Source organism: Ailuropoda melanoleuca, chromosome 2 (assembly GCF_002007445.2).
Source record: "Ailuropoda melanoleuca isolate Jingjing chromosome 2, ASM200744v2, whole genome shotgun sequence".
NCBI lineage: Eukaryota > Metazoa > Chordata > Mammalia > Carnivora > Ursidae > Ailuropoda > Ailuropoda melanoleuca.
Window position 1 is genome coordinate 146,504,478 of NC_048219.1, and position 16,756 is coordinate 146,521,233.

General features: G+C 40.5%; 1 protein-coding gene across 1 annotated transcript in view; it reads right to left on the reverse strand.

Annotated features, from left to right (window-relative positions):
• TTN (titin) overlaps positions 1-16,316 on the reverse strand; it is a 271,544-nt gene extending 255,228 nt beyond the window's left edge. Inside the window, 10 exon segments of the mRNA XM_034654809.1 lie at positions 1,685-1,816; positions 3,111-3,251; positions 3,944-4,096; positions 4,468-4,795; positions 8,695-8,939; positions 9,033-9,118; positions 9,599-9,886; positions 11,422-11,625; positions 13,800-13,903; positions 16,121-16,316. Coding sequence (XP_034510700.1) covers positions 1,685-1,816; positions 3,111-3,251; positions 3,944-4,096; positions 4,468-4,795; positions 8,695-8,939; positions 9,033-9,118; positions 9,599-9,886; positions 11,422-11,625; positions 13,800-13,890 — 1,668 coding nt within the window. The 5' untranslated portion in view covers positions 13,891-13,903; positions 16,121-16,316.
• Positions 16,317-16,756: the final 440 nt, after the last annotated feature.

Here is a 16,756-nt window from a genome sequence, read left to right on the forward strand (position 1 = left end):
GTTGCTATACTAGTTCATTGCTAAAGTATCAAAATTAGTGCAGTCTAAAAGAAAAAAAAATGTGATCAGCAATAAAAGAATAAAGGATGCATTTCTCTTTCTCCCATTCTTCTTATTGTAATCCATGGGAAATTCCAATACAACCATAATCAACACATACTTTTGCATTTTATCAATTGACTTGAAAACTGGAAGATATTAAAGTGAATTATAATATCATGTTAGTAACAATCCAAAGAAAGTTTGAAAGTTAGGAATGAAAAGTGGCGGTGAAAGCTGGAGAGGTGGCAAAGGGTTTGTGAGAGGTTCTGAGAGAGGTTTTTATCCGAGTTATAAAGAGAGGAGGTGAACACAAGTGATGAGAAAGACCCATGAATGTAGGCAGCTTGCAAATGACATGAAGAGTGAATTGCACACCGGCAGGAAGTTATCACCTTTTCCTGAGTTATGTGCATTTGATCATGGTGTGTGGCAATTTCTTCTTGAGCTCCCAGGATTGTTTCTAGCTTTGTGGTCTCTGCGGTGGCAGCTACCACCATGGACGCAGCAGCTGTCATAGCTGTCTGTCTTATCTGATTTTCAGAGTAAAATAAAGGTTTGAGATTCAAAAGAAATGGCAAGATACACTTGCAACATTCAGAAGAATACAAAATGTTTAGTGGTAAGGGAGGAAGCATCACATCTCCATTTTAAGGGCCGACACTTAACATTTAAGACCCAGATTTTTGTTTTCCTGCCCACCTGCTCCTTTGTAAATTGTCCTAGAAATGGAAAAGGTCTCATCTTTGAGACTGTTGACATGTGAAGACCCAGTGAGCGGCCACTGGCGAATGGCTAGAAAACTACAGTCAGGCTGAACTTGCCAGTAACTAGAATTGCAATAGCAACAGGGATCTCTGTACCCTTGATCATGCCAAGTAGAGTACATGGGCATTCAGTCTCTCCCTCACTCTAAGGACAGGCAAATTCATTCAACAGCCTGTGGCCAGCCTTCAAAGAGCATAGAGTGTTCTCAGCTAGACCTTTTTAAAAAGTAGCTCTGGGATCAGCAAAGAACAGGGGATCAAGAAAGGTGAGTGCAGGCAACCTCCTGAACAGGAAAGAGTTAAAAATAAATGCTTCTTTCCTGACACCTTAAGGCTTGATGTCACACATGGAAGAGAAGTGGGTTTTGGCAGCAGTGAGGTTGTTCGCAAGTGACTCTGCAGCACAAAAGCAGCAAACGTTCTAGGTCCCTGTTTTTCAATCAAGAATTAGGGCATTTTCTTGAAGAAGGACCGGTGCTCTCTGATGTCCAGCATTTCCTCACTTTCCCTTGATACTTACTCAGAGGGTTCATGGCTGGTAGGTGTGTGTGTGTGCATGTCAAACTGTACTGGGGGTAACTTAATTGGAGTGATAGCTGTCTTCCATTTAAATACACTCTAGAAATATCATAGACGTGCTCCCAAACTGTTCTCATAGACAATCTACCCAAAACTGATCAATTGAACGAAAAATTGTGCAACGGAAACAGAATATGCATCATGAAAGAGTTTCAGAAAAACAACAAAACAGAAACAACGAAAAGAAAATAGATACAAAAGACTCCTCCATTTGGAGGTTTTGGTAATACGGTACACGCAGCTGGCTAGAATATGTCATGTGTCCACGAACTACAATATATTTACAAAATCAGACTTACTGTTTCTTGAGTTACTTGTTTTTGTTCCTGTTTTGTAGTAATTTGTCCAGTAACTCTAGTTTCTTGCTCTTTGGCTTTAGTTGCGGAAATTATTACTTTTGGTACAAATGCTTTTTCAGTTTCTTTTCTTATCTGAAATCAAAATAACAAACTCTTATTGTCTCCTGATCTCTAATGGAAGTGACATAATGTTTATTAAATATAACAAAGTAAGAATTTGAAGAAAGAAGTAAAATCCCCTTTTTCTGGAGATATCACTAAATACATCATCTCATTTCCCTTCGTAGGACCATGCTCGTTCTCTGCCTAAACCATAATTTATGCTGCTCAGGGAAAAAAAGGTGGATTCAATACCATTTAATTGAATTGGACAACTGCCATCTTCTTTGAAAAGACTTCCAATTTTCATAAACGGATAGATGGGCAATACCATTCTATGCCACTTCTGTCATCTAAAAGTGATCTTAAAAGAATTGGATGTTAGAATAGAGGCCTTAGAAGTAATTTGTCTGACCCTTTAGATTAATATATGAGAAATCAAGTATGGGCAATTTACAATCTACATTTATATGATATTTTTGCTTTGGAAATTTTCCTAATTATGATGGCTTAGAATGACCAGACTTACTTTTCTAAAATTGAGACATTATGGGGAGAAAAGTTTTATACACATCCCAGCCAAAAACTTCCCAAATCCTTAACCTTCTGAAGGAGGCTGTTTGGATCTGGATGCCTAAGGTGTGTGGAGGGGGAGGGGGGAGTAGTTTTCCCCATTTGCCTCTTTCCTCTTTGCCACTCTCAGACACCATTCCTGACATTCCGGATCTCAGGGTTTAAAAAGACTTGAAAGTTCATCTTCTCAAACCACTCAGCTGATAACTGGCTCCACTGGCCAAAAGTCCTACCAATTGGCCTTAATCGAATTTGTCCCTGAATGCCTCCAATATGACTGTCCTTTTCACTTTTTTTTTTTTTTTTTGGTCATTGGACCTACAAAACCCATGATGTCCATTCCGCTTCAAATCCATATTCCGAGGTTCTCCTACGGGCTCAGGAAGCAGTTGGCAAGCTATTTTTCAAAGCAATGTGTGCTCAGTGTCCTTCTCTGTTCCTACTTCAACATCTACTCTTCCTGGTTTGACCTCACTCACAGTCACATGTTTAATTCGTGCGCCTCTAGAACAACAGAGATGAAACCCCTTGTTTGTGTTCAAAGAAGTCTCTTTTGTCTACACAAGCAAAGCATCTGGGGACTCTAAGGGACCTTGGTACTTGGTGCCCAGGAATACACAGATACAAGGGGACTTTATTAGTGTGATAACAACTATGTTGCCCAAGAAACAAAACCCTTCAAGGTAAACATTATTATGTGTGTTGACACAGGGAACACCAACAATAATGTCACATCAAAACCCATTTTATTCACCTGTTCATGAGTTACGTGCACCTGCTCTTGTTTCGTTGTAATTACTTCTCTGGTTCTTGATTTTAATTCTTGTTCCTTGGCTTTATCAGCGGCCATTACTACCTTAGTAACAGCCGTCTTCTTCTCTGCCTCTTTTTTAATCTGAATTTTAGAGGGGAAAAGAAGGAAATAGTTTCATGCACCTTATATAAATGTTCCAATAATAAATCTGGATACAGACAGAAATGTCACACAAGAGAGGATAAGGAGGAAAGCTGGAGTAATTATAAACTATAAAAGAAATCTATTCAAATATGAGGTGGGAAATCATCCTGGATTTATAACACTTTTCAGCCATGAATCCAGTGTCACATTTGTTTTGAGGAAAGTAAAAGCAAAGGTCTTCTGGGGAAGCTTGGAGAAAGGTAATGTCTGCCCTGCAATAATGGTTCTCCCCCACCCTTGCCCCCCAAAGCTCTTGGAGCAGCTGAGCTCTGGACTGACTGATCTGGAACCACGGCAATGAATGCACACGCACTCCTCCTGTTCAGCTGGTTTCCTGGCCACCCTTTGCCCGTCTCGACCCAGGGCCATGTTGATACTCAAATTCCTTCTCTGACCTCCTATACCAACTTTCTGATAGTTCACTCTTGTCTGTCTACCCGCCTGACACGGACCAGGAACTTTAGGCACTTATATCTTGAACACCCTTGGACTCTCAGGCCGTCTTTGGCTCGGAGAGCCCTAGACATCTGGGCCACACTGGGCTCAGTGCTGTCCTCGCCATGCTTGGAGCACCGGTTTGCCAGGGGATCGCTGCTTGCCCAGCTTGCTGCAGCCGGCCGCGGGCCTACCTGTTCTTCAGCAGGTTGGACGTGCATGGCAGTCGTGGTTGTCCTCTGAGCAGTCTGCTCTACAGCGCTGATGACTGGTTCTCTCACTCTGGCCATATCAACAGCAGCAACGACAGTCGCAACAGCTGCACTTTTGTCAGTTTCTTGTCTCGCCTGGATTGGAAATGACCGAGTCCATTTTTAAGATGACATGCTCAGCAGAAAATACAAAAGTGCAAGGGAAATGAGCTGCCCCAAGGAAAACATTATGTGGGATAAGCGTGTGTCATTGCCAAGAGAGAGGGGGCATGTATCGTTAAAACCTGGATTTTCTGAAAACCTCACAGAATAGAACCTTTATCCCAATTAAAAATGATTTTCCAAAGCATGAGCTAAATCTGACCTTCCATTTCTGTTAATGTTCGTATGTTCATATGCATGTCCCCTCCAAGCCACACAGACGGAGTTTCATGGCAGGGTTCTGGTTGGAGACACCAGCCCGGCCGTGAAAGGAAGACAACGGCAGCAGGACGGCCCGGGCTTACCTCTGCAGCGCCAGCAGCCACGGCTCCCGCCGCGAAGGCAGCGCTGGCCGACACACTGGTGGCAGCGCCCGCTCCTCCGCTGATGGTCACTTGCTCCTGGATCCCGTATCTCCCTTCCCATCTCTCCTCGGTCCTGATCTGGGTGGCGCTCGTCACCGTGGTTTCTCTCATCTCAGCCTCAGAGGAGGCCACGTAGCCCTCCTGCCTCCAAGGGGGAGGCACTTCGGGGCCTGGGGCCATGCCGGGTGTCGGGGTCTTCCGGGTGAGTAGTGGAGACTTAATGGATCTGATGGGGGATGTGGAGATCCTTCCCGCTGGAGACACGGATCTGAAAACCAGAAGGCAGAGGTCAGGAATGGCAAGACCCACAACTCCTCTCCTGGTCATCGGATTTGAATAATGGAAGGAAAATCTGGAAGTGCTTAAGGCAGAGTTTCAAAATGTGTGCCCCAATAACCTCTTTGGAGGCAAATAATGTACTTGATTGAAAGTAACTTGTTTTGTATCTTGGTAAACCTTAGTCTTATCTGAATTCTAAGCTAAAGAATGTTGTGCCTTGCCCCACCTCCTCACCATTTAAAAAAGTCAAGACAGCAGAAGGTCTTCAAATGCAGCCAAAGAAAGGACATGGCCAATAGGGTAATCAGAACTATATATTTCTCTGTTCTTCCAATGGGGGAGGGTATGTCAGACGGGTGTGGAACAAAGAAAGGTTTCTGTAATCAAATTGCTTGTGCAATTCTGGGCTAAAGAAGTCTCGCCTCTTTTCTTTTCCTGTAGACCTCTCGCAGCTTTCACCATGCCTGTGTGCCTTGCGAACCTCCAGGCTAGGAGGAAGCTTTCTTGGGACACTTCTTGCAGAGCGTTTTTGGGTATGGGCTCTGCAATGGTCAAAGTGTCGTGAACTGCTCTTTTCAATTTTCTCTGTGTTTACCCTCACTCTCATTGTGTTGTACTCTGGACTCCTTTTAATATCCATATGGTTACTATGGTAACTGGCTATTTTGAAATCCAAGGACTCCACAGTTTTTCTATTAAATTGATAAAGTGCTTCTTCTAAAATAGTTTTCATCGCTTTTCGTGTATATCCCAAGTGCAATAGCATCATTTGAAGAATCTAGGTGCTAACTCCTGACATTTATGGCCAAAAAAGACAGTCCCTGATCTACACCAATAATTCTAGGGGTTGGCCAACTATTTTAAGATAACAATTTTCAGTTTAATTTTTAATCAGTTTTTAATCAACTTCTCCCTCTAGATGGCAGTATTGCCTCATCACTAACTATAACGACAATTTATAGGAAAATATTTATAAATATACTCTGGCATTAACTTACACTGATCATAAATGAAACGATTGTTCTAATTAAGGTTCGAGGCACTGCTGATATGTGCTCTAAATGACAGAGTAACTTAATAGTACACTAAATTATTAACCAGCTTCACGAAGAACTCTTTAGTCCTTGTCTTAAAGAAGGGTTTTTTGGTGAAAAATCCATTTACATTTTATACATGAAGTCGTAATCAAGGAAAGGAAAATCTAGGGGAACATGTCTCTATTTTAAAAGTGACTGCCTTAGAAATATAACAAAGACATCAAACACTATTCTAAATGCAGGGTCTACACCTCTTGAAGAAAAGCAAAGGGACGTGCACTTCCAAGTTTCAACTTGTGCCTCACTGTTGCTGTTCATCAGAAAGTGGGTTTATTTCAGAAAGTTAAAGACATGATTAGCATGACACAAGTGATTAGCAGCAGGCTGCAGGTAAGCCCATAGCTGTGAAAAATCAATGTAATTTGAGTCATTATAGGAAAGTGCTTATTTTTGCTCTTACAATAAAACATAATCACCTGGTCACAGCTAGATACGTGTACCTTATTCAACAAAACACGTTTGCCTTACTCTACGACAAAAATCAAGATTAAACCATTAGACATTTTAGGAAGTAGTCTATCTTAGATAGCCATTATTTTCTCGATAAATTGCTATTTTTATTTCTGATTTTAAAGCAAATTTCAGGGACTAAGTAATGGGGAGTGTTGTTAATGAACTGCCAGAGCTGCTAAGACAGTCAAAGCGCTCCATGGAATCAGCGAAGCCCTGTAATTTTGAATGACCCCTAGGCTTGGATTAAAAACACCATGAGGCTGTTATCTCCCCCAGAAATCACATTTGGCCTGTCTTGTGATTTCATGGTGTGCAAACTTGGAGCTCGCCTGGGACAGAACACTCTATTTGATAGCTAGACATGTTTTTAAAACTGAGCTTTTGGTTCAAGTCTTCTTTCATATTAGTGTTTGCCAGTACCTTTAAATTTTCAGAGTGGCCAATATAATAAAAATTGGAAAATATCTAGCATTTTTCATATATTCGTCAGACATTTACATTGCCTCTTGGGTGAAATCCTTGTTTCTGTTCATTTTTTTCCATTTGTGGTGCTTATTTTTTCTTTAAAAAATTAATTTGTAGAAGATTTTTAATATACTTGCTACTCCGTTCTTTGTCACGAGTGTCGCAAACATTTCCCCCCCTAGACCTACTGTTTGCATTTCGCTTCTTTGGGGGTCTTACTGAGCATCAATGTAAACAGTTGTGTACATTATGCAAGGTTTTGGGGCTTCTACCATCCATGTTGTACCCATTGTATATTTAATATAATACATTCAAGGCAGAAACAATGAAATATCTTGAAGAAGAGACACTTTTAAAATATTTTCACAAATGCACTGTTTGGTTTGGCAATGACCTTATTTTTGCCATACATACACTTTTATTTTAATGTAGTTGAAACTCCAAATTGATTTTTAAAAGCTCTCCTTCACAAAAGTTTTTCCAAATATTCTCATTTTGTAAATGGTGTGGGGTAGAGGTTTATATTTGTTTTCTTCCAAAAGGATAATCAGGCCAGCATTCTTTATTGAGTAAAATATCCTTTCACCCACTGAACTGAAAGGTCACTTTGATTAAAAATGGAATCTACTGGACACTTCAATTTGTTTCTAGATGCTCTGTTCTGCTTTTCTAATGTATTTTCTATTCATTTACCAGTACTACAGTGTTTTGATTTTAGTAACAAGTAAGTTTGAATATTTTTAGGTCAACTATCTCCTTATTATTCTCCTTGCAAAATTTTTCTTGGCAGGGGAACTCTCTCTACGCTAAAAACAATCGTATAAATTGATCAAGAAACACTTTTCTTGTTTTCTCCAAAATTTGGACAGGTTTTCAGTTCATCATATTAAAAACCTCAGCAGGTTAAGCCAAGTTGCAAAGTTTTAAATTTGCTATGGATAATTTACACTTGATTATAGAATTTCTGAGCCTTGATGATACATGTTCACTTTCTAAAATACCTCCATATTAACTAAGCATAGAAACCCATCTTATTTCCTACGGAAAATGACGTAAGCACATGCAAAATATTTAAAAGGTTTTTCTTATCAGACAATAATTANAAATGACGTAAGCACATGCAAAATATTTAAAAGGTTTTTCTTATCAGAAAATAATTATACAAATGTTCTTATGCTCCATATACAAAGTACCTTCAACTAATTATCTCGCTGAATCCTCACANTATCAGACAATAATTATACAAATGTTCTTATGCTCCATATACAAAGTACCTTCAACTAATTATCTCGCTGAATCCTCACAACACACCTTGAGGTCATTCTTATTGTGACTTTCTCTAGTGTACAAATGGTATGACTAAGACCCTAAGCAAATTCTTTGACCTCTTTAGCTCCACTCACCTATCAATAAAATTAGTAATAATTCCTAGAAGTTGCTGTGAATATTTAAGGAGATAATATACATAGAATGCCAATCAAATGTCTGATATGGACAAAGTGGCCAATATACAGTAGCGACTATTTTATTGTTACAATTATTTCCCTAAGTCACACTGTTACCAAATGATCCTGTGTTCAACAGGGCTTTCAAACCTAAATTCTGTGTTCTTTTCATTTCACTGCTTTCTCTTGGCTCCTAAAGCAGATATTTGTTAAATGGAATACAAACAGGAATTCAGAAGTAGAGTTAATAAAGTCCTCCAACTTACCTGTGGACAGTGAGGATTTGTGAAAATCATATTCAGGACCTTTCAGCTTATCTCCTTTATCACATGCTACATTTTTTTATTACTTCCTTCTATTTCTCATCTCACTGGATGAAACCTAATTCAAAAATGCACAATGACTTGCTCTCCTTTAAAAGGCTTTACCTGACAGGAGACGGGGTTGGCGCCCGCACATGTCTGACCGGGGAAGGGGAGTGTCTTATCGGCGACGGGGACTGCTGGCGAGCCAACTGTGCTTTGGCAGCAATGGACGGTGGCGTGGGAGACCTTGACTTTGGCTTCGGAGGTATCCTGGGAGGTGTTTTATGTGGCAGCTGTTGCCCAGCGGCACCATCTATGACCATCTCAACTGTTGCAATTGATCTGGCATCAAAGTGGGCTTCAATCTTCTGTAAAAGATGAAAACAAAGCCCACGTTGAGGGGGAAAAGTTGGCAAAGCAACAATCTAAAAGGTTTGAAGACCAACAGTACAGAAACATACCTTTTCAATTCGGGTTTGTCTTGTTTCTGAAATCTGAGCAGTCGAAACAATTGTCTTTGTCTTTTTAGCGGGTACTACTTCTTCGCCTGTGGGCAGGGGAAGACACTTAGGAGGAGGCATGGTGACCCATTTTAAAGAGATGATGTTAATTCTGACTGCAAAGTCAGTAACATTTTCTAGTTGTCTCAATGGAGGAAAATGCAGAAAGTTTGTGATTTTGTATTAATATAAATTAGATTTTAAAATAAAATATATTCATTATTAGATAAGAATTTACTTAGAACCATTAAAAAAATCCATTATTGGTCAAGAATTTGAAAACTTGATGACCTAATTGAAATACTTTCCAGTTTCTGATGGGCTTAATAAGCACAGAGTCCTTCAATGATTCTGAGCTCCTGCATGGAATCTCAGAGGCTTTTCCTGGGTGTTGAAAAGCCAGTTTTGGTTTCAGCTCGCAGCATCCCTGAGGCCTCTGTGGGGAGGTGGCAGGACCTCTGGCCCCATTCGTCCTCCATCAGTAAGTACTCTCCCCTTTTCCCAGTTTCTCCACCTCCAGCACGTACCTTGAACCAGCAATTCGGCAGTCGAAGTAGCTCTTCCAACACTATTGGTGGCATTTACTGAATAGGTCCCGGAGTCTTCGGGGTATGCTTCCGCAATCAGTAAGCTGTAGAGGTCGCCTTCTTGTGAAATTTGAAAATCAAGGGAGCTCTGGATTTCCGCTCCATCCCGATAGAACTTCACCACAGGTGTAGGGATTCCGGTCACTCTCACTTGGAGTCGTACTTGGCTTCCTTGTCTCACAGTCATGCTTTGCAGTCGTTGAACAAAGTTGGGTGGCGCTGTCTCTGCTGCAAGGGGAAGCAAGGAAAATCAGGACCGTCAGCCAGGGTGCTCCCTACAGGTTATTTTTAAACAATCACAGCTCTGTTTCCAAAACGAGGTGATGACTCCCTGAACCAAACACCCTTGACTGTCCTTGAGCCCAGTTTGTGCAGAGGATAGCAAGAAAGGAGCCAGAAGATGACAGAAGGTAATCCTGCCACCATATTTTATTTTATTTGCTTTGTTTTGTTTAGCAGCTATAAGCCACCACTTTTTTTTTTGTAAGAAAAAGCCTTGATATTGTTATAACGTTTTAAGAGAATCTCTTAACCTGTTAAAGTAATTTTGCACATTTCAGTAAATTGCATTAAAATAAATTCTGATGGTTGTTTTGGTAAGTGTACGTGTGACTTACAGAATCACTAACTATTAATTTAATGTTAAAAACCCTAAATTGTCTCTAAATTGATCAATATTCAAATAACCCAAATATTTACTTGCATTTAAATGTTAATCCAAATAGTGACATGATTTAATGTTAGTTGTGCTACAAAAGGGGGATTTTTTTGGTCCATTATGTTGAAAGAAATTTTTTAGAAATGTGAAGAGAGAATGGGATCAATTTTGACATGTTTTGAGTAATAACCAACCTGTCACGCCTGTGCATTTTCCATTTCTGAATTTTCTGGATGTATGTTAAAGTTCACACATGATGTTCCCTGGTGCATTGATAACAGCCTTACACTTGAACAGCGCTGGTGGTATAGTGCATTGGCTAACCACATATAACATTAAGTAGCTCATTATACAGATACGGGTTGTCGTGTGTAAAGTAATGCAATATTCTGTGGATTAACGTCTTACCAGGAAGAGAAGGATGGAAGGAAATGACAGAGGCCATGAAGACAATAACTCTTCTGAGGAAACTGTGTCACGCATCTGCCTTTTTCTGTGTANATTGTGTAAAGTAATGCAATATTCTGTGGATTAACGTCTTACCAGGAAGAGAAGGATGGAAGGAAATGACAGAGGCCATGAAGACAATAACTCTTCTGAGGAAACTGTGTCACGCATCTGCCTTTTTCTGTGTATGTCCATAGTGTAATAGTTTTAGATATGGAAAGTAAGTAAGGAATTACTGAACTTTATAGATAAGAGCAGTGTTTCTTAAATGGGTCGTCTGTGGGGGCACTTGTATCAGAATTGTCTAGAAGCTTGTTAACATGTAAACTCTTGGTGATGCACCTGTTTCCTTAGTAGGCTTATAAACAAGCCTCCAAGCCTTTCTACTTGCTCAGAAACACGGTTTGTAATATTCCCTTACTATACTTTTGAGTGTTTAATGTGTGTACAGAGGAAACTTTCTCAGCCACTTTTGTGCTGTATTTTGAGAGAATTAAATTTTACACGGCAAACAACTCTTCTATCAATTCAGCCCCCAGGAGGCCCTTCTCTAGATTTTAGCTGCATCTACTTTAGAAGCTCCTCCTGGACCTCCTTCCCCATGGGTTGGAGAGGCACTGAGGGTGGGGCAGAGGACAGGAAGGCCCCCCCAGCCTACCTGTCACGAGAAGCTCAGCAGTACTAGTCGCTTGTCCAGATCCATTGGTGGCTCTCAGGGAGTATCGTCCACTGTTGGCTTTAGTCACGGCGGGGATCGTCAGTTTAGCGCGGCCATCGCTAAAGGAGATCTGCACGCCGGGTAGAGTGGAAGTGGAAATTGCCTGGCCATCCCTAAACCAGCTCACCTCAGGAACTGGGAAACCTGGAACACAAACACAGTTCATCCTTATGTTGGAATGGGGCACTGCAACGTCCTCCACTCTGTCCCACTATGTTCCCTGCCTCGTCCTCACTGGTGCAAGCTCTCCACAGTGGAAGGCCATCTAATGATAAGGAAAACCTAACCGCCACAGGACCAAAGGGTCCACTTACAAACAATTAGGGAGGTCTGGGGGTTCATGTAGAGGTCAATAACTTCATTTAATAGGAAAGGAAAGAAGCCAAAAGAGGCTCAATTTTTCCAAGGTCCCTCAGCCGGCTGTGCACACAGAAGGCTAGAATTTCTACCTCCTGCCTTCCTGTCCCAGGTTCTCCCTGATACCATTTAATAGGCTTCATTAAAATCATGAAAGGGGTTTATAAAAGCGTAGAGCCAAGGAAACTTTGAAATAAAAAGTGACTGTTGTCCTCTTTAAAAACAAGTAAAAAGCAAGAGCGGCAAAGGATCTAAGGGGGCTGCCTAGCAAACACAGGAGGACAAACCCATCTGTGTCCCTTCTCTATGGTTGCAAGGACACTGTCTTCTTGAACTCTCCTGCCTTTCAAATGTGTAATCAGTACAACTGCCAAAGCTCAGGGAGAGAAGTGGTTTCTCGCAGGAGAAGAGACAAAGCCAAAGCTAGTCTTACAGAACAACATGGAATCCTGGAGTTGCAAGTAGAAAAGCCAAATTCTCTTCAATCACCGTAAATTGTGGAGCTAAGAACTACATGTACGTGGTTTGATAACTTAAGTTTATTAAAATTCTGTACATTCAGAAGGCATGAAGCAAATTCAGAGCAGGGTTTATTTTATGTTAAAATGGAGGAAGTGAAGAGAACCAAGAGAACATTTATTTTCTTGTCCTTACATTAACAAATCTCCCACCACGGCCAAGTGAATCATTTATTTGACTAATTCATGAATGTCAAATATTTTCAGTGGTGTTTTCTTAATAATTTATTAGCACATAGTGTGAAGGAACAAGAAGCTATGAAGAAGCAAGATTGCACTACTCCACAAACAGGCAAAATTCCCACTGAAGCCAATTGTGTTCTGCACAGTTCAAAAGTTACGGAGGGTTACAAGATACATAAGCATATTATTAGACAGTCAGAGCCTATCATGTGTAAGAAGAGTAGAATTGGTCTCTATATGCATATACAACAGACAATGAAGAATGATTATATGATATTTGTGTAAAGGTCTTATCCAGTTAGGAATAAGAGTGGCACATAAAGTAGAAAACGAAAGGAGAAAGGAAGAGGACATCTTATTTTATATCTTTATTAGAAGCCAAAAAAAAAAAAAAAAAGGCTGGGATAGTGCACCATGGAGGTGCAAACCTGATTTTCGATTAATCCATGCCATTTTATATGACCAGCTATGACACTACAGAAACAATCCAGATTAAATAATTTCAAGATTATTTACAATATAGTTTGTAGACTACCCCCATTTGTTCCAGAAGATAGTTAAGTCCTTGAAATCATGCACTTTCTGGAACTACATCTAAAATGAGTTATGAAGAAGAAAAAGAAGGGAATTAGAACTTTCTTTTAAATAAAATTCTAAGGTCAATGTTTGTTTCTCTTTAATATATAGACCAGGGTGGCATATATTATTTTTTGTTGTCATTTCCAAACATTGGGAAATCTTAATTCACTAGACTCACTTAATAAAGATTGAAAATACAACAATAAGATCATTAGAAGTTAGCTCAACACTGAAAGTTTTCTGCTTCTTAAAACAGTCCACGGTATTATTTCCCACTCTCGGGCAGCCGGAGAGGGCCCCAGCCTCCTTGCCCAGCAGCTCCACAGCCGGCCCCTGCTGGGCTTCGGTTCCTGGCTTCCAGTCTGGCTCTGCAGCTGAACGCAAATATAGAATGACCAAATTTGGTCGTACTTGGCTGCTGGATTCTGACAGCAATTTTAATCTAATGCTAATTATTTTGCTTCGCGGAATTACAAATATGAATAAAACATTTCCAAGCCATTATATTGTCAGATTTTGTCAGTACTCTGTGAACGGTATACCCTTATGATGGCCCTTCCAACCAGCTGGACCAATTTTACGAAGTGAAAGCACGGCTTAAACTTGGCGTCAAGTCCTACGGCTAAGTTCACATACGGGGGAGGGGGCGAGGCGCAGGCAAGTGCGCACGCGTGAGCTTACCACTAATGTGAGCCTCAAAGGTTGCGGTACTACCCTCCAGTACCACAACACTTTGTAACGGCTGCTGAAACGTCGGTGCTTGAGTTGTCATCTTTTCAGGCACTCTGAAACAGAAGAGGAAAGGAGTTAGAAGGTCCCAGCTGAGGGCCACCCTGGAGCTACTCTGGAGATGGCGAAGACACACATTTTCCAAACAGATTGCTCCTGAGATCATCTGTGGGCCCTAGAGGGATGGGTCTTCCTTCTCTTTCGTGGTTTCAATTTGAACACGGGACTCTGAATTGATTTGGACCCTAACAGTAGGAAGTCTAAAGACAAATAGAAAGGGGAAAAAAAAATTAGGAAAGCAGAGCAAGGAATGCCCTCTAGTGGTCGAAAGGGGGAATTCTGTTTTACCAAGGATGGGACACTCAAGGGAGAGACTGAAAGTTGGAATAGTAGGAGGGGAGAAGAACAATAAAAGATGTGTGGAAAGAATAGAATGAATCTGTGCATCCGTCCAATGGTTGAGAGATAATTATTTTTTAAAATTTCCTTCCTCTCAATATTTTTCACTCAATCTGTATTTTTAAAGTTGGCATAGATTCAGGTCTTACTAGTATTACTTTAAGTAATCCAGGTGGTTACTTAAAATAGTCACCCAAACTAAAAATCTGAACTTTGCAATTTCTTTCCTTACTTGGAAAGTACTGGCAAGTCTTACTGACTGTGCAAACCTTTTACAGACAGCATACAGTGCTTTCTATTTCTAAGATTTCTTCATCTTGTATCTGCTCAATAAATGGTGCTACTGCTTGAGTCAGTAGTCAGGGAAATTTAAACTTACATGAGTAGGCCAACTTTTATTACAGATCTGAAAGAAAACTACTGACTTCAGTACTTAGTAAGGAACAAGGTCCAAATCTGACAAAGAGAACACTGCTGTGAAATGCAAAAGAAGTTAAAAGCCTTGTGCTTTCTCAATACAAATATTCCAAATCAAAGAAAGGAATATGAAATTTGCAGTTAAGTCCTTCTAAGTGGAAGAAAGTACTTTGTCCATCAGTTCCAGAGAGATGATGTGAAGAATTTTCTGATGCACATATACCTTATGATTCAATGCAACTACTCCACTATTCTGATATAAAAAGCAGATTCTCAATTGTCAGTTACTTCATTCATGCTTTTCACAAAATTCTCTGTTCACTAAAAACTTATGGAATAGTAATTTTTCCAATGATAATTCTGTACCGTGTTGTAACTTTTTACTTACTTAAAAAGAAAATGAAACCAGGATTCTGAGACAACAAAATTTATATTTGGAAAATTCAAACAATATCCAAAAGTTTTTGTGAATCTTTCATCTAGAACTCCATATAGCATGTTACATGTAGGGCAAATAACTTTTTGTGTCTCACTTTCCCTGTTTACAACTTAGTGCATCTTCTAAAAATTGCTGTATTCTTTTGCACTATTTATGTATTATATACCAATCCATTTACAGGCATTTATGAGTAATCTAAATCTAGGAAGATGGGAAGTCAAAGGGTATTTAGATATTAAAAGTCTCTAAAATATTATTTCTTGCCCTTAACACCAACTTTTAGCTCATATAATATCATTTGATTATGAATTAAAATACATGAGATACTGAGTATTTTATAAAACAATCTACAGATTTTTCCCCAAATTTCTAAATATGTCACAATTAACTTGTCTGAATTGTTCATTTATTCCTATTGGATAGGTCAGTTTGTTGCTTGAGCACTTGCTTTTGAAAGGCCTTTGTGTCATTAGGGCTGAAGGTATGCATCTAAAATGTCATGCTCCCAAAATAAACTCTCTTCTGTTGACTGACAGTGGGCAAGTGTTCTGTCACTGTCCCGCAACTGATCCCCCAGCAGTTGATTCCCTTAAAAAGTCATCAGGGTGTAGCTGATACCACATGCATTTTATCAGAGCTATTCTTGGTGCGTCTCACTTTTTCACTGAGTAACATAACCTTGAACATTCTCGGCAGACAAAAAAAGTCTACAACAGAAGCAAACATTTCTATCACCATTTCCGACCTCAACTTCAACACTTTTAAGAACATGAGGCGAATTCACACAATTGGAGTCACTGCCCGGGGTTAATATGCCAAAGCACGGAACTTTTTAAAGAAAGCTGAATGAGCAGAGTTCAAGAAGGGATCGGTAACAGCAGTGAGTAGTCGGACAAACATGCCTACATAGGCACGTCGCATACGTTGGAATAAAAAGTTCTAACTGGGAACCAGAAATCAGTAAGGAAGGGAAGGGACTCTACTATTAAAAAAACTAATAAGTAAAGATTACGCTCACCTGATTTCTCAGGAGTGCCCAAAAAGGGTGGGACGAAGCCCCAGGTTGCTTCCGAAACGACGTCCTATCTGGAGCTGGTTTTTCCGACCATCTCCGACATGAATCGGTGAGCCTCTAAACTTAAAAGCAAAACTACACAGAGGCTGTGTAGTTTTGCTTTTCTATGCAATCCCTACACCCGAGGCGAGGCTGGGAATGCACGACTGCTCAAGAGCCAGGGATGGGCTCCGCCTTTTTATTTGCCAGATCTGCTGACAGCCCCACGTCCCGGGGCGGCCGCTCCGATTGGCTGCCTCACGAGAGCATGCTGGGAGCCGGAGCTCTTCGGTGCTGCCGCAGACCACCTGTTCTTCTCATTGGCAGCGCTAAATTTAGTACCTCCAAAGAGGCTTGACCAAGGAAATAGAACCGTATTTAAAGAATAACTGTATTGGGGCTCAGAGAAGAGCATTTGTTGCCCATGGTTAGCATCAGCAAACACTGCTCTGAGGAGACTTTGCTACAAAAAGCAGGTATTTGTGGGCAGTTATATAAATGAGCCTTTCACCTGGGGGCCCTGCCCGGGGAGTCAGGCCCCAGGCCTCTTCCCTTCCCCCATACAACCGACCAAATGCACCTGTCAATCATGACAGCAGA